This window comes from Balaenoptera physalus, assembly GCF_965194825.1.
Source record: "Balaenoptera physalus genome assembly, chromosome: 13".
Taxonomy (NCBI): domain Eukaryota; kingdom Metazoa; phylum Chordata; class Mammalia; order Artiodactyla; family Balaenopteridae; genus Balaenoptera; species Balaenoptera physalus.
In genome coordinates, this window is record NC_138892.1 from 9,513,074 (window position 1) to 9,530,817 (window position 17,744).

The window sequence follows — 17,744 nt, forward strand, 5'->3', positions numbered from 1 at the left end:
GACTCCAGCCTTCCTGACCTTCCCTGAGCTCCAAAGGGCAGATTCGAACAGTTGCTAATCAAGGGAGGAGCAGCCAAGAAACCACCTGAGACAAGATTAAAGGGACCAGGGACTTCCCTGGTGGTCCAGCGGTTAAGACTCCGCCCTCCCAATGCAAGGGGCCCGGCTCTGATTCCTGGTCAGGGAACTAGATCCCACACGCCCGCCGCAATGAAGATCCCACATGCTGCAACTAAGAACCCCACCCTGGGTTGGGACACATAGTTTTCGAGGGCAGGAGCCCTCTGTGTCCCCCTTTGCCTGGCAAAGCAATAAAGCTATTCTTTTCTGCTTGACCCAAAACTGTCTCCGAGATTCGATTCGGCATGGGTGTACAGAGAGGCTGAGCTTTCGGCATCAATCCCTCTCTGGCTTCATCTTATTTCCCTTCACTCACGTCCTTACTTTTTTTTTTTCTTTTAAATAGACTTTTCCTTTATAAAAAATTTTTTTTATTTTTTTTAAATTTTTGGCTGCGTTGGGTCTTCGTTGCTGCGCGTGGACTTTCTCTAGTTGCGGCGAGCGGGGGCTACTCTTCGTCGAGGTGCGCGGGCTTCTCATGCGGTGGCTTCTCTTGTTGCGGAGCACGGGCTCTAGGCACGCGGGCTTCAGTAGTTGTGGCGCACCAGCTTCAGTAGTTGTGGCTCGCGGGCTCTAGAGCGCAGGCTCAGTAGTTGTGGCGCACGGGCTTCGTTGCTCCTTGGCATGTGGGATCTTCCCAGACCAGGGATCGAACCTGTGTCCCCTGCATTGGCAGGCGGATTCCTAACCACTGTGCCACCAGGGAAGTCCCTTATTTTTTTCTTGTTGATTTGCATACACCTTGCTGTGTAGTCTTAGACATGTTCTTGGAAGAAGGAAAGATACAGTTAACCCCATAACTGAATCCAAACCTACATATCTAAATTAATCTACCCTTTCTAAGAGTAATGTTATCTATCCAATATTCCAAAACGGATATCCTGACTCTTGCCATCTCTGCTTCCTTTCCCTGCCCCCACCCACAATGACTCATACAAATAGTCTCCAGATCCTGCTATCCTAAACATCTCCAGATTCTGCTCCTTCATGTCTACCCTCAGTGTCCTTTCCCAGGTCACCCACCTGACGGCTTGCATGGAGTAGTGAAAGCCCTTCTACCTTATTCTCACCTTTAGTTGGTCCTTTAATGTCATTCTTAGGCAGAGGAGGCTCAGTACACATTTGTTGAGTGAATGAATGAATCCCTCATTTGACAGATGGGGAAACTGAGGCCCAAGGCAATAACTCAGTGAGCTATGTGTACAACTGGCAGGACTGTGCAGGTCTGTTGATACTCCCTTTTCTCTGACTGGAAAGAGGGAATTCCTTTTAGGGGGAATGGTTTGTCCAGGACCTTTGGTAACATTGTTTGTTAAATCTTTTTCAACCCTCATCATAATTTTAAACAGTCTTATTTGCTCTGCGATGGTAGCTGTCCTGTTCTCTTATGTATTCCCACAGACCGGTACAGTACCTGGCACAGAGCAGGCCTTCAGGAAGAATTTCTTATTGAGTGAATGAGTGACTCAGGACCCCAGAGCTCCTTTTCCAGTGAAAGGGCTACTGAACCCTGAGTCTGATGTCATGAAAACCCAACCTAGACTCAGTCAGACTTGAGCTCTGTCCTTATTGCATGACTTTTGCCAAATTATTTCCTCTTGGTCTGAACTTAGTTTTCTGTGTCATATGGGCCATAATTCCTTGTCTGCAATTCTGAAATGAAAAAACTTTTTTTTTAGTTGAAGTATAGTTGATTTACAATGTTGTGTTAGTTTCTGGTGTATAGCAAAATGATTCAGTTATATCTTTTTCATATTCTTTTCCATTATGGTTTATTACAGTATATTGAATACAGTTCCCTGTGCTATACAGTAGGACCTTGTTTATCTATTTTATGTATAGTAGTTTGTATCTGCTAATCCCAAACGCCAAATCCATCCCTCCCCTTTTCCTTTTTGGTAACCGTAAGTTTGCTTTCTATGTCTGTGAGTCCGTTTCTGTCTTATAAATAAGTTCAGTTGTATCATATTTTAGATTCCACATATAAGTGATATCACACGGTATTGGTCTTTCTCTGACTTACTTCACTCTTATGATAATCTCTAGGTCAATCCATGTTGCTGTAAAGGGCATTATGAAAAAACTTCTTAAATCATTTGGTGGCAAAAACCAAACTAACCTGAATTTTTTAGGTAGCTAAGTTAGCCTTTAACTGTGAGGCTATTTATAATTATCCCACTCCATGTGATTATTCACGTTTCTTAGCAGGATTAACGTGTTTCATTCAACAGCTTAGGTATGATTACATAATATACAGTATGTGCACCATATTGCACGGTATTATCTAAAACGTGAAGAATGCTGAATTTGGATACATATCTGGCCCCAAAGATTTCCAGTAAGGGGCTGAGGACTATCAGCACTGCCACTGGGGGATGGCGTGAGGGTTACATGAGAGAATGTTTATTAACAACGGTGTGAGCAATGGTCAGGCCCAGAATCAAAGCACAGGATGGGGAAGGATGCATGTGGAAGGTGGTGATCTATGAAAAAGTGTGTGTATTCGCCTGCAGCGAAGAGGCTGGAATAGCTAGTTAGGGCAGATTCTTGGCTGGCAGGCTCAGAAGTTAAGGCTTCATCCACAGGAAACAACGAGGCTTGGGGGTGGGCGTGGGGAGGGGCATGGGAAGTAACAAGAAGGGATTTGATTCTTAGAAAGATTTGGAGGGGCAAGCCTGGCGGCAGGGTGAGCCGCTAGGAGCCTCCTAGGACCTAGGTGACCCCGAGCCCAAGCAGACATCAGCAAGAGCCATTCATGCAGAGAGTCTGGGAAGCAGGGAGGGTCAGGGTCCGTGAGGCCGGGCAGCGGGACCCATGACCCTAGACGGTGAGGTGGTTCCGTCGCCTAAGACCTTCAGAACCAAGCACGGGCCCCCACAGCCAGATTCTCGGAGGAGTAGCCGAGATGGGGCTTGAGGGAGGGGGGCCCGAAATCAGGAAGCATTAAAGGCAAGCTGGTACCGGGAAGCGGCTCTGGGTTGGGAGCCAGGAAACCAGGGTTCCTGTCTTTCCTCTCCAACTTCGAGCTGGTGGAAGCGGTGCGACTCGTCCCACTTCTATGTGCCTGCAAAATGGCAACAACGCTGTGTGGGACAGAAGCGGGATACCACGTGGGAAAGCGCCTTGGAACTGAAGCCCCAACAGGGTTACTCAATTCCAGAGAATTCATATGAAACCTGCATTTCATATGAAAAGAACTGACGTAGCCATTTTCCTTCAGCGTAACAGCCGTTTCATCAAATTTGGCCGCTGCCCAACGCCTCAGGGTCGTTGTAATACAACTCTCTGCCGGCGAGTCCGAGGCTTTTCACTAAGTTTGAACTCGGCCGCTTGCCGTAGAGCCTCTAAGTCCCGCCTACGACACTGACGTCCCGGTCGGAACGTAAGCAAGGCGAGGACGAGCGTGCGTGGAAACGGCACCCAGTACCCGCCCCCCGACCCGACGTCTGCCGCGGGCGCGCGCTCTCACGCCGGAAGGGGCGGAGCTAGACTGGGATTTATATATTGCGCGCTGAGAGTCGAACGATCTCTACCGGCAGCATCCGACGGCTGGATGGTGAGTGTTGTGATGGCGGACTTCTACTTGTCCGCCGCCGCGGCATGAGTGAATCCGCGGCACATCCCCGCCATCTCGCCTCACCCGGCGCCGGGGTTGTGCTCTAGGAGCTTGGGGCACTCAGCAGAATCCGCAGTCAGGTCTATTTTCTGAAAATGTCCGAGGCTTGAGGTTGGCTTTGGGCCTGCCGGTCGGCTGGCGAGAGGCCTTGCCACGGGAGCTGGATTGGGGGGCCCGGGCCCGACAATGTTCAGGCCATGGACTTATCCTGGATCTCGACCTCAACATTCGAGATCCGAGTCATGAGCACTTTCGCCAGGAGGACCTTGGGTGGGAGCGTTTGGCACTGTTGTGAAAGTGGGAGGTGCAGAAATCCAGGCCGCAGGCGGCAGGGTAGGCTTTGGGTATGGGCTGTTGAATCCTCTTCTGAAACGTCTGGGTCGGTTGGTACAACCTCTTGGGTCTCTAGAGTTCTCAGAAACCAGAGATGATGAACTTATTGACGGGCGGACAGAGACTGTGTGCTGATTGTCATGTTCTGATTTGGTTCTGTCGAGTTCTAGTGGCCTCCACTGGCCCGTTTAGCTCCCGTTGGGAGCATGAGGAACCTTTACTACTATTATCTGCCACCCAGGCGTTTGACCAGAAGTTCCTATTGTGGACAGGATCTGTTTCTTTTATTTAATCTTTATTGGAGTACAGTTGCTTTACAGTGTTGTGTTAGTTTCTGCTGTACAGCAAAGTGAATCAGCTATACATATACATATATCCCCATATCCCCTCCCTCTTGCGTCTCCCTCCCGCCCTCCCTATCCCATCCTAGGTCGTCACAAAGCACCGGGCTGATCTCCCTGTGCTATGCAGCAGCTTCCCACCAGCCATCCATTTTACATTTGGCAGTGTGTGTGTGTCAGTGCTACTCTCTCACTTCGTCCCAGCTTCCCCCCACCCCCGTGTCCTCAAGTCCGTTCTCTACGTCTGCGTTTTTATTCCTGCCCTGCCACTAGGTTCATCAGTACTGTTTTTATAGATTGCATTTATGTGCGTTGGCATACGGTATTTTTCTGACTTCACTTTGTATGACGGACTCTCGGTCCATCCACCTCATCACAAATAACTGGATTTCGTTCCTTTTTATGGCTCAGTAACATTCCATTATATGTATGTGCGTGATCAGAATCTTAACTGACTTGCACATAAGGCTGCTTGTTAAGCGATTTTTAATGCCATTAACTGGTGTGCCTTTGTCCTCTTTAGAGGAAAACGTGGATGGTTCATGTTCTTTAAATTATGCGGTGAGGGTTTGAGATAAATGTTCAACTCATTTGGCTGAATAATGCCTTTTAGATGTGTGATCCCGAAAAAAAGTAAATCCCGCACGTCAGCCCGTTACCTGGGTAGCTGGTGTGGATCCAGCATTGCTGGGAATCTTCTTAGAACCTAGGCCTCTGGGGATGAAGAGGCGTGAGCTACTTAGAAGGTGCCAACGTTGATCGATCATTTTCTCCTAGTCTCACAGGAAGTTCTCCGCTCCCAGGCATGGGTCCCTGGGCTTTCTGCCTCGGAAGCGCAGCAGCCGGCACCGCGGGAAGGTGAAGAGCTTCCCCAAGGATGACTCTTGCAAGCCCGTGCACCTCACAGCCTTCCTCGGCTACAAGGCTGGCATGACCCACGTTGTGAGGGAGGTCGACAGGCCAGGGTCCAGTAAGTCCATGCTGATCTTCCCAGCTGACGGGAGGGCAGGAGTTGGTGGGAGCTGACTAGATGGGGCCAAGCTCTCAGAAGAGAGCAGGCTTTGGAGAGATCAACAGAACCTCTAGATATCACAATGGAAAGATATTTTAGGATTGATTAATGCTTCCAGGGTTCAGGTGGCTGGCACTGCTTGATTTAGGCAGAAGGATGTAATGGAGTCAGGGAGCATGATGAGGAAATTTGTCAAGAGCTGCAGGAGAGAAGTATGCTAACATGGGAGGTGGCAACCATTGAGGGTTAAATAGAAACTCCACTCACATTTTAGTGGCAGCACTGAACTGTGAGCCTCACCTGAGCGCCTGAATACTACCCACCTTCCTGGGTTGTGAAGTTCGAAGTAGAAAAGGCACTAAGTAGAACACACGGTGCTGGTGATTGAAACACAGTAAATAGACAGTTAAAATTGTCTATGCTGAGGAATTACTACCTCACTATACTTAGTACCCTTGTATTTTCTAGGTAATAAGGAGTTTGTCTCTGGAGAAGGTTATGATAAACCAGCACCGAAACCAGGCTGTTACTTGGCTGCTTAGGGTCCAGATAGTTTCGTGCTGAAAAGGTCAATGCACACAGACTGAGCATTCAGCAGTGAGGGAGTTTGGGCTGCGATGCAGACTTCCCCACAAACCTTCCTGTCATCTGAAGCAACTTGCGTTGCTGGCCTGGAAGGGCACGTGACATTTTTCCAAAAGACAGCTCTCCTGCCGGGTACTTGAGGCAGCCCGCTCAGGTCTAACTGCCTGCTTCGTCTGCAGAGGTGAACAAGAAGGAAGTTGTGGAGGCTGTGACCATCGTGGAGACGCCGCCCATGGTCATTGTGGGCATTGTGGGCTACGTGGAAACACCTCGAGGCCTCCGGACCTTTAAGACCATCTTTGCTGAGCATATCAGTGATGAATGCAAAAGGCGCTTCTATAAGAACTGGTAAGGGGGCCGATGCCGCCCTTGCCCTGGGTTAGGCTGGCCAGGAGGGGCAGTGTGCCGTGCAGGGCCTCAGCTCCATAGCTGGGGTGGGAGGAGGTGCTCTGGTGTCAGGTTTAGTTGCGGAACAGAGCAGAACCATTCTTTCCTGCGCTGGGAAGAGCATCTTGAGACATTTCCTTCAGTGTTCACCTTAGTGGGTGCTACCTTGAGTCAGTATTTCCTGAGTTGCTGGCAAGTGTTGAGTCTACTTAGAAGCTGAGGGATAGCAGTAATACCCCCATACCCCACCACCCCCGGTGTGGGGTCTGGTTAATGGATAACCTAGAGCAAGAACTTGTGTATCTGAACGTGTGTGACTTGCATCATTAATCTTGTGGACCTCTGCTCAGCTCCGCTCGGCTCTGCCCGATGAGCTCCATCCAGGCTCCGCTTGCCGGTGGAAAAGGCTCCTTAGAAGCCGGCAATGAGCCCCGTCCCCACACGGTGCCCGATTGCCTTCCGCTCACCCCTTGGAGGGGTGATGAAGGCTGGCACCTGGCCCCCTCCCCAACTCTGCTCTGCTTCTGAAGGCATAAATCTAAGAAGAAGGCCTTCACCAAATACTGTAAGAAGTGGCAGGATGTAGATGGCAAGAAGCAGCTGGAGAGGGACTTCAGCAGCATGAAGAAGTACTGCCAGGTCATCCGTGTCATTGCCCACACCCAGGTGAGTGCCCACTGCTATGGTCTGTGGAGGTGATGACCTACATGACCACCTGTGGCTTTTGCGGGGCTCAGTTATCTTCTGAGTTGATCCTCAGCTCACACTGGTTTTGTGTCAAGCCTCAGGATTTTAGGGATGGTAAGACTTTGAGGTTCTTAAACTTATTTCCTGGTGGAGGAAGGGGTTGTTAAAAGCAACAGAGTCCAGCCAGTGCCCTGCCTTGAGGCCTGGGTTCCTGGGGCCATGTTTAGGACAGTTGTCTGCTTGAGAAGGCATCCAGGCCTCCTCACATAAGGTTGGTTTTTTTGTTGCCAGCAGAGGGCACTGTGTCCCCGGTGGTTCTTAATTAGGGAAAACCATATCCCATTTTAGGAGAACTGGTTGAAGGAACTGGTGAGTCATAACTAATGTTGTCTAGCGCCTAACTGAAAATAGTGTTGAGATGCTGGCTATTTGCACTTCAGACCTGACATGTGAGCTGAATTAGCTCTTGGTTGTCTGGGTAGGAATGGGTGCCGCCTTTGCTGTCAGTCTGGGCGATTATCCTGGGTGTATACCCATGATTCCTAAGTGATCAGTAGTCCTGTGTGGTTAGTGGTGACCAGATTACCACAGATTTGTGGTGTGTGTCCATTACTGAAGACGCGTCAGTAGGATAACACTGGACAGCTTTAAAATCTTTGTTTAGATTCATTCCTTAATCACAGCTTGTACTCTCGCAGTGTTATCCTGCTCCCAAAATAAGTGGCTTATTGGTAGTTAATAGAGCAAGGTAGATGGCCAGGGTAAACCAGGGCAGGTACCTGAAAGGAACTGGCCAAAATGACAGTGGTCAGGAACATTGGGCTGGTTGGTCCCAGGATCTGGTTAAATGAGCCTGTCTTAATGTGGGTCTGGTGTGTCTGTCAAGGATCAGCTCATTCTGACCTGATTCAGGCACCAGAATTGAAAGGGGAATGGTACCCAGTGGGGAGTCATGACACTGGAAAGCAAAACTGTTGCCTGTTGTGCGCAGCCTGAGTTCCTCTCACCTTGAAGCATCTGTTCCCTTCTAGATGCGCCTGCTTCCTCTACGCCAGAAGAAGGCCCACCTCATGGAGATCCAGGTGAACGGAGGCACTGTGGCCGAAAAACTGGACTGGGCTCGAGAGAGGCTAGAGCAGCAGGTCCCTGTGAACCAAGTGTTTGGGCAGGATGAGATGATTGATGTCATTGGGGTGACCAAGGGCAAAGGCTACAAAGGTGAGCTTCGCAGTGGCCCACATTGCTGTGGTTAACCTGGGAGAGGGGTGGCAGGCCCAGCTGTTCTGTGATGAGGCCCTGGAATGAGCGCTGGCACAGCGCCCGATTCAGACTGCGGAAGTATTCCTCACTGCCTTCCTCCTGAGGACAGTGCTGTGGTCAGGTGGCTGGGGTAGCATGTGGGACCAGGGGTGACATACCTACGCTTCGAGCACACTGCAGAACGCACTGGGAGGCTTCCTGAATGCCCTCAGATGAGCATGATCACATTCTAGTAGGCTGATTCTCCAAGGCCTCTTCTTGTTTGCTGATTGTAACTCAAGGGTTATGTCTCAGCTGGTATTCAAGCTTGGACGGAGGTATAAGAAGGGAGAGGACACGGCAATCATGTGTTGCATTGCATGTTCTGTGGACAGAGTACCACAAACTCAAGTTGGGCATTCATAGCAGGAAAGGGCCAATGGCATGGGTGCCAGGCACCCCAGTAATAGCATGTGTCTATTCCAGGGGTCACCAGCCGTTGGCACACCAAGAAGCTGCCCCGTAAGACCCACCGAGGGCTGCGCAAGGTTGCCTGTATTGGGGCGTGGCATCCTGCACGGGTGGCCTTCTCTGTGGCTCGGGCCGGTCAGAAAGGCTACCATCACCGCACCGAGATCAACAAGAAGGTGAGGTGCCCAAGGGGGTCCTGTGGAGACTTTAACCCTAGGAGGGGCAGGGTGGCCCCACTATTGGGAGCTGGGGGTCCCAGTCCCTGTCACCATCAGTCCATTTGTGGTGGAGCATCCCGTGGACTTAGTCGCTCATGTCTGGTGGCACAGTTCTGGCTCTTGGGTGTCATGATAGTAAAGTGCCATCCTTGAAGGTGGTTCTGGTGCAGCTGACCCTTGGCGGGGCTGAGGATATGAGCTTTGTCTACCCTCTCCTGTTCCATGGTGTTTGGAGAGGCCTCATCCATTGTCTCACTGGATGGCATTGTTTGCAGTTCAGGCCCAGCCACCTTTTCTTTGCTCCGAGCCTGGGACGCCCCCTCGCTAGGGCCAAGGTCATAGCTGCTTTCCCAGAGGCCTTTGTAGGCTAGCCCACCCCCAAGATGGGTCATTTGTCCCTAATGGCTGTCCTTGCCTCCAGCCAGCTCCAGAGGCCTCTGAGCTGTCTCCCCGCCCAATTTGCTTGTTCTCAAGTATTTATGCTCATTTCCTCCTTCAGATCTACAAGATTGGCCAGGGCTACCTCATCAAGGATGGCAAACTGATCAAGAACAATGCCTCTACTGATTACGATCTGTCTGACAAGAGCATCAACCCTTTGGTGAGTAATGGGAGCTGTCCTTGCAAAGCCTCAGATATCTGGTCTGGCGGGGGATTTCTGGTTCCAGGCCTCCCCTATGGGGCTGGGGCCATTTTTGCAGCCAGTTAACTGGACCCCTGCACAGCACCCAGCTGTCTGTCCACCCTTTGTCATTGGAGGGAGACTGGCTGGTGAGGAGTGGGGTGGCAGGCCCAGCTGTTCAGTGATGAGGCCCTGGAATGAGCGCTGGGTGCGGCGCCCGAGTCAGACTGCGGAAGTATTCCTTGCTGCCTTCCTTCTGAGAACAGCTCTGGTCAGGTGGTGGGACCACCAGGACCTGCGGGGGGCGGTGGGCGTCGTGTGCGTGGTCAGACGTGTCTCCAGCCCCTTGCTTTATCTGTGCTGATCTCTGATGGCCTTGCTCCTTCCCAGGGTGGCTTTGTCCACTACGGTGAAGTGACCAATGACTTTGTCATGCTCAAAGGCTGCGTGGTGGGAACCAAGAAGCGAGTGCTCACCCTTCGCAAGGTGAGGCTGGAGGAGGGGAGACTGAGCTCTGTTAGGGGAGTTGGGAGGGAAAGCGGGGAGAGATTGCTACTCCTGACTTTGAAGTCCCGGGAGGAGGGAAGTCCGTGTCTGGCCTGGCCCAGCTGTTTGCTTCTGTTCTTAAGTGTATTCTCATCTGCCTGGTGGCAGGAGGAAACCCCTTGGTAGTGGCTGGATGGTGGTGTTTGGGGTGGGGTGGGTGTCCTGATTCCAGGACTGATTTAGATGGAGTTGACCTCTGCCCTCTTAAGATGAGGGACCTGTGAACAAAGATGGTACAGAGAAAGGCTTGGCTCTGAACCCTTGCCCTCTTGGTCCACAGTCCTTGCTGGTGCAGACCAAACGGCGGGCCCTGGAGAAGATTGACCTCAAGTTTATTGACACCACCTCCAAATTTGGCCATGGCCGCTTCCAGACTGTGGAGGAGAAGAAAGCGTTCATGGTGAGCACCTACCTTGCTGCCCTCAGGCTGGGGTGGGGGTGGCTTTCAGCTGCTGTCAGCTGTCAGCCTGCCCATCTGGTGCTGATGCAGAGGGGGCCACCTTGTGCATGTGTGTGCCCCGGGCTGTGGAGACCTGCCCGGAATTTGATCCGCACTGCGGTTGGCGGTTATTCTTAACTGCCTTCTATCTCTAACCTTGCCTGCTGCATTTCTCTCCACAGGGACCACTTAAGAAGGACCGAATTGCAAAGGAAGAAGGGGCCTAATGTCAGAACAGATTATACAGCTGGTAGAATCTCAATAAAATTATTTTCCAGTGAAAATATTTTCATCTGCCTGTACTTCACCTTCCCGGTCCTGGCTGCTTCCCTCGGCCCTCATGCTCCCAGAGGCATGCTGTCCCCCCAGCCTCTTTGCCCTACCACTGGCCGGGCCCCATGCTTGGAGCAGACTAGGTGAAGCGGGAGGCGAGAGCCAGCCAGCCTGGTCTGCCCTGCACTGTTACAGCCAGCCTGGGGAGTGAGCTCTGTGTGAAATGTTTGTCACAGGGCGAGGAAGCTGGGTCTCTGCTGTACACGTTGTGTCTGTACAGCTTGGAAGGAGGCAGTGAGGACCTGGTGTTGCTGTTGCCCACGGGCATGGCAGGGCAGACCCTGGCTCTCTGCTGAGTGTACAGATACCTAATTTAGTCACTAATCCATGCAGGAGGGGTTCCAGTTAGGGCTTGTTGAGGTTCTTCTGTAGCCAGCGACAAAGTTCTGGCCATGGGAGAGGGTGTCATGTAGAAGCCCTGAATGGCACCTGGGACTTAGGAAAACACTGAAATGTTTGCTTAGAGGAAAGTCCTGGTGATTAACAAGGACTTCATTAAAACAGGTGAGAATGTGGACCGGCAGAGGTTGAGTGCCTTGACCAGGCTCACCTGGCTGGTGAGGTCATTGAACCCCAATTCCCATTCTGGTCTAGGTCTGCTTTGGTGACTTGGCTCAGCCCCTTGTCCCGTGCCAGTGTCCCCTGTGCTGACCATATATTGTGCACCTGCATCATGTAGGCTGGTAAGAGCTTGGCTGCTAGAGCCCAGCACCCAGGCCTGTGATGTCTGGCCCACCCTTTGGTGGGGTGACTGAACCCCAGTCCAGCCCCTGGCATTCCAGGTGTACAAGATGCCCCTGCTTATCCCCCTTCCAGCCGTAGCTGCTCCCCACGTCACATCTGCCCGTGTGGTATGTTTGCCTCAGCCCCACCTAAGCAGAGGGCAGAGAGCACAGCTGCAGCAGCACTGACGGCCTTGCCCAGCCTTTTGGCAGACGGCTGGTTGCCCACCAATTAATCACCTGGGTTCTGGCATCTTCTGAGGCTTAGTTTCCTCTTCGAAAGGGGTAGTGATAGCTGGGGATGGATGGAGGTCCCATACTTACGGTGCTGTCTCAAGATGACGAGGTGGCCCGAGTTGAACCTCTGGTTCCCAATGAGCATGGTATCCCCATGACTCATGTGCGGCCCTAAGATGTCGAGTCAAGGCACAGAGGAGGTTGCAGGAATTACATGTGGGCCCTGAGGCGGAGGCTAGCTGAGGTCTGGAGGGGCTGAGCAAGAGTCCTTGGCGTGGGACCCCTCCCCAACGTGTGCACACTTTTCTGGAGTCCATTCTGAGCTCTGTGGGGCAGTGGGCCTCAAAGCCCACTTCTGGGCCAATTTGCTACCTCATGCAGCACCCGTCGGCTCAGGATCCAGGCCTAGACTGGCCAGAGCTGCATTTCAGGCTGGAGCCACCAGGGGGCGAGAGTGGGCAGCACCCAGTTGGGGCAGCCTTGCAGGAGGACCTCTCTGGGCTTTGCAGGGGGCGCAGAATCCCTTCCCCAACCAGGGTCTCTTCAGCCCCATAATCCTGGGAGTCAAGCCCACAGCCAGAGGGGGTCAGGACTTGCCCCAAGGCCACCAGGCACCTGTGGCAGAGCCAGGCGTGGGAGCTGGGCTCCTGGTCTTTGGTCTGGGTTCTTTTCACTGCGGGAGCTTCTGTCCAGTCATATCCTGGGGAGGGTGCTGAGCTGGGCAGTGGCCCCACCTCGTCCCCTCACTCGTCCCGGTTGCCCTTGGCCTCAGCCTGTGGGCCTCCCCAGACCCTTAGGCCAGCCCTGGAGCCCAGCTGCCCACCCAGCCCAGGTACAAAACGCTTTGCTGGTTTGAGACGTCCTGGCTGGGCCTCACTCCCTTTTGGGACTCTACCCAGTTGTAGGTATGGCCAGGATGACTCGGGACGCGGGTCCAGAGAACAGGCTGAGGGTGTGCACATGTGCCTCCAACAGCACAGGTAGAGCACGCGCTCATGTCCCCACACGTGTGACGTGCACAACGAGCCTTTTCAGGGGCAGGCTTGCTTGACATGGGCTGAGCCCTTATCTGTTGACCATCCCCACGTCCCCGTCCTCATTTCTGCCCTGCCCCTGGCCAGTGAGTGCTTTGAGGCATGCCCAGGATCACAGATCTGAGCCTCAGCCTCATCTGGTTGGGGACTGGCCGCCTCAGAGGTGGTGGTTATGGGACCCAGTGTGGAAGACAGCCCCAGCGTGTGCACAGAACGCCTGGAACCGGTCAGGACAAGTAATTGGGCTTCCTGGGGGCAGCGGAAAGCTCAGCCACGTGTGTGTGGGATCAGCTTCATTCTCAAGAAACCTGAGCGCCCGCGGTGGACAGAGCACTCCTCCAGGTGCTGCGGGAGCAGTGCTGAACTCAAAGGTCCATCTCTCAAGGAGCTTTTATTTTAGTTGGGGAGGGCAGACAGTAGACACAGGCAAACAAGACAGTTTTAGAAGTGATGAGGGACTTCCCCTGGCGGTCCAGTGGTTAAGACTCTGCTCTTCCACTGCAGGGGGTGTGGGTTCGATCCCTGAAGATCACACATGCCGTGTGGCCTAAAAAAGTAAAAAAGAAAGCATTGGTCTGCTAAGATAATATTTGGGTAATAGAAGTGATAACGCTTTCGCCCTGAAGCTTTTGGTTTTAAGCAGGAGCGTAAAGAAGTATCTATGGTCTGTTGGACATTTCAGAACTTTATGCATGAAATGTTTAATTCATTAGAAAGAAACATCTGAGTTATTGGTGATAGATGTGGGCCAGAATTTAGAGATCCCTGATTTAACTTTCTTCATTGGAATTATATTACTGTTAAGTCTAATTACTACAAAAGTTGCTGTGGATCCAAAAACAATGATTCTGAACTGAGCTTTCTTTGAATATTATCCTTTTGTATGGTCAGGGCCCTGATTTGTATATTTTAGACTTCATTCAAATTGGAAATTTAGTAAATATAAGTTTTGGGCTGTAAAAAAAAGTTTTGAGTTGTATATTGGATTGTGAAAGTGCAACTGTATTATGGACATTGGGAAAGTTACTTTCATAGTAAATGCACTTTATTTTTTTAATTAAAAAAATTTTTTTTTTTGCCCACACTGCATGGCTTGTGGGATCTTGGTTCCCTGACCAGGGATTGAACCCGGGTCCACGGCAGTGAAAGCACAGCGTCCTAACCACTGGACCGCCAGGGAATTCCCCTAAATGCACTTAGAAAAAAAGTGATGAATGCTGTGAAGAAATAAGACAGGACATTGGGATGCCAAGTGATGGGGCAGAGGAGGCCTTTCTGAGACTTGAGGGTGTAAAGGATCCAGCCTGGTGGAGCTCTAAGGGGAGAACACCCCATGCGGAGGGAAGAGTAGGCACAAAGGCCCTGAGGTGGGAATGAGGCTTTGGGGCTCAGGTATGAACTCCCGAGGGAGGCAGTTGAGTGAGTTCCACGAAGGTAGGACCAGCTCCCCCCCCCACCCCCGCCTCCATAGCCACGACCTGGCATATAGTAGGTGCTCAGTAAATGTTGTTCCCAGGGTCTCTGGGAGTCGCCCGTGCTTGTGTATGTCTGGGTGTCCCACAAGGGGGTCCCCAGGCATTTCCGTGGGCCTGTGGTGGGCTGGGCAGCGGTCTGGGCCTCCTGTAGACCTTGTTTGTGTGTGTCACAGAGAGCCCATCTCCAAGTGCCTGGCGGTGTGTGCTTCCTGTCACCAGAATCCCCAGACAGGCCTCTCTGGGATCCTGTGGTGACAGAAAAAGGAGCCTCATTCCATTCCTCCTGGAAAAAAAAAAAAGAAAATACCTGCTGGGAATGTCTGAGCACGTGGGAACAGGGAGGTGGCAGGAGCCACCATTGCCTTAAAAGGCAGAGCCAGTGACTTCGTGGAGCTTACCTGGGGGTGGCCTTGGGGGGTGGAGGGGTGGACAACCTGCTGCCGCCTCGAGGGCTCACCCCCAAGTGCTCTCCCCCATCCTCACTGACAGCCTTGCCAGTGGGGGCTGCACGTTCGCCCCTCAGTCCTCATCCCCCAGAGCCTCCAGCCCTGTCCCCCCACCCCGGGGGGGGGCCGCCCAGCCCTGGCTTCCAGCGGCCTCACCCTCCTCCCATCGGCTCTCAGCAGGAAGCTACTTGTCTGAAGCTTCTGTGGTGCCCCTGCCCTTCATGCGATGTTCTGGCACTCAGGCTGGCACTCGGGGTCTGCCGACCTCACCAGCATCGTGTGCCTCCTGGGGTCTGGACTCCTGGGCTGCTCCCAGGAGCCCAAATAGCTCTCCCTGTGCTTTCAGCAGAGGCTCTGAAGCCCGGTCTGGACCTCTGAGAGGAGAGGGGCCTGACCCGAACTCTTGGAGGCAAGAAAGCAACATCCATGAGCCCAGGAATGAGAGAGGTGGCATCCAGGAAACTTCCAGGGCCTATTAATACATCAGAACTATTAAATGTCTGAATGACTGTGTCCTTGGCATCCATCGGCCGCCTGGACTCATGATGCTGCCCAGGGCCCAACTTCACCAGCCCCTGGCCCTCAGAAACAAGCGCTCATGTTGACTTTGAATGCCTCTGGAGGGTGGTGCCCAGGCTGACAGGTAGTAGTAATTGTGAATACCTTGTACCTATTGGGTACTGTCCTAAGTACTTTATATACATAAACTCAATACTCAGGATCACCCCTTGAGGCAGCTTCTATTATTACCCCATTTTATAAACAAGAAACTGAGGCTCAGAGAGAGTGAGCCACTTGCCCAAGGGCACACAGTGTATAACCGGCAGGGCTGGGATTTGAGTCCAGGCATCACTTCACCCTGAACCTATGGTACTAGGGGCCAGGAAAGCATATTTTGGCTCAAGGGAGAGAGTCGGGTGCTTATTTGGTTTTGGGTTTTTTGGCTGCACGTGCAGCGTGCGCGATCTTAGTTCCCCAACCAGGGATTGAACCCATGCCCCCTGCAGTGGAAGTTTGGAGTCTTAACCACAGGACTGCCAGGAAAGTCCCCAAGGGTGCTTGTTTTTTGAGTACCTACTGTGTGCCAAGCATTGTGTTGGACCCTTTCAAAGCTATCTTATTTAATCCTTGCAATCACTATTCCCATTTTACAGATGGGGAAAATGGGGGCCCAGAGAGATTCAGAGAATCCTCCCAGGTCAGAGAGCTAGAATATAGTCTGCCAGGCATCTTAGGTGCTGTGTCTCACTGAGTGATCATGACAGCCCTGTGAGTCGTGAGTCCAGGTTCCTGTTGACACTCCTGTTTTCACAGTGAGGACATGGAGGCTTGGAGAGACCAAGCAACGGCCTCTCACTCGGGAGTGCTGAAGCAGAGAGTGAAATCCAGGCACCAGCAGCTCAGCGCTAACCACTGCACCGCACTGCCCTCACCGAGTGGGGGCCTGGAGGCTCCCCGTGAGGAGCAGGAGGGACACCTCATCCCAGCAGCCACCGCGGCACCAGTGTTCCTTCGCCCGCCACTTCTTGTAGGCGCACACCCTGGGGCCCCTGCTTGCTTGAGAGACGGGGGCACCAGGGGATGCTACCCTCGGGGATGCTACCCTCATGGCTGCCAGCAGACAGGTCGGGGTGGGGGAGCCAGGTACCACAGCCGGCCCCACCTCCTCCCGCCCCAGCCCCACAGCTGGCCTCTGGGTCACCGGGCCTCATGTGACTATGGAGAAGTAGCCCCTCCCGGCTGCTCCCCGCCCCCCACCCCCCACCCCGGCCACATGCTGCCAGGCAGAGGAAAAGGGCCGTGAGGGAAGGAGCTAAAGATAGCCGACTCGCCGACTTCCCCATCCTCGCTGGCCATCACCTCATCCCCCGCGGGCTCCTCCAGTGGGTCCCCACCCCAGCGGCAGCCACTCAGAGCCTGGTTGCCCAGCCTGGGGCACCGCACAGGGACCCAGGCAGTGGTCCTGATGTGAAGATTACCTACCCTCCGGGCACCGGGCCAGGCAGGGATGTGCCTCGTCCACTCTCGAAGTACCCCCCGACAGGAAAGGAGCATTATTATCAACCCTGTTGCTTTTTTAAAAAATAAATTTATTTATTTATTTGTTTGTTTATTTTTATCACCCCTGTTATTTATTTATTTATTTATTTATTTTTGGCTGCATTGGGTCTTCGTTGCTGCACGTGGGCTTTCTCTAGTTGTGGCGAGCAGTGGCTACTCTTCGTTGCGGTGCGCGGGCTTCTCATTGCGGTGGCTTCTCTTGTTGCGGAGCACGAGCTCTAGGCACACCGGCTTCAGTAATTGTGGCGCATGGGCTTAGTTGCTCCGCGGCATGTGGGATCTTCCCGGACCAGGGCTCGAACCCGTGTCCCCTGCGTTGGCAGGCGGATTCTTAACCAGTGAACCACCAGGAAGTCCTCACCCCTGTCTTATAGGCAGGGAGCCCAAGCAGAAGGGGGCAGCAGCTCCCATTCACACACCAGCCCATTCACACACCAGTGCCCATGAACACACCTCCACACTGACACAGCCACACCGTTTCCATCAGGCCAGGGCCTGTGAACTCACCAGCACGGCAACACGAAGGCCTGTTGCGACACCATGCCCTCTTGCTTCCTCAGGGCCAGCCACTAACCTAAGCACACCACAGATACATCCCATCAAAGTCAGGGCCCTCCCCTGCTCAAGAGCTTTCCATGGCTCCCCGCTGCACATTCATTCATATAATGAAAACATGTATTAAGCACCTCCTACGCATCAGGCACCTTGGTGTGGCATTCAAGACGCGTCGCAATTTAGCCCTAGTCTACCTACCAGCTCGTCACAAGCTGCTGTGCCTTGGTCATGTGGGACCACCCGAGTCATTCTGCCCAGGCCTCCT

The 17,744-nt window shown here is 52.8% G+C and overlaps 1 protein-coding gene across 1 annotated transcript; it reads left to right on the forward strand.

Moving 5' to 3' along the window:
* Positions 1-3,529: 3,529 nt before the first annotated feature.
* Positions 3,530-10,900, forward strand: RPL3 (ribosomal protein L3). The gene is made up of 10 exons (XM_082422483.1): positions 3,530-3,676; positions 5,188-5,380; positions 6,187-6,355; positions 6,925-7,060; positions 8,113-8,299; positions 8,807-8,967; positions 9,509-9,610; positions 10,022-10,117; positions 10,458-10,577; positions 10,799-10,900. The coding sequence occupies exons 1-10, from the start codon at positions 3,674-3,676 to the stop codon at positions 10,841-10,843; spliced, it is 1,212 nt and encodes a 403-aa protein (XP_082278609.1). The 5' UTR covers positions 3,530-3,673; the 3' UTR covers positions 10,844-10,900.
* Positions 10,901-17,744: the final 6,844 nt, after the last annotated feature.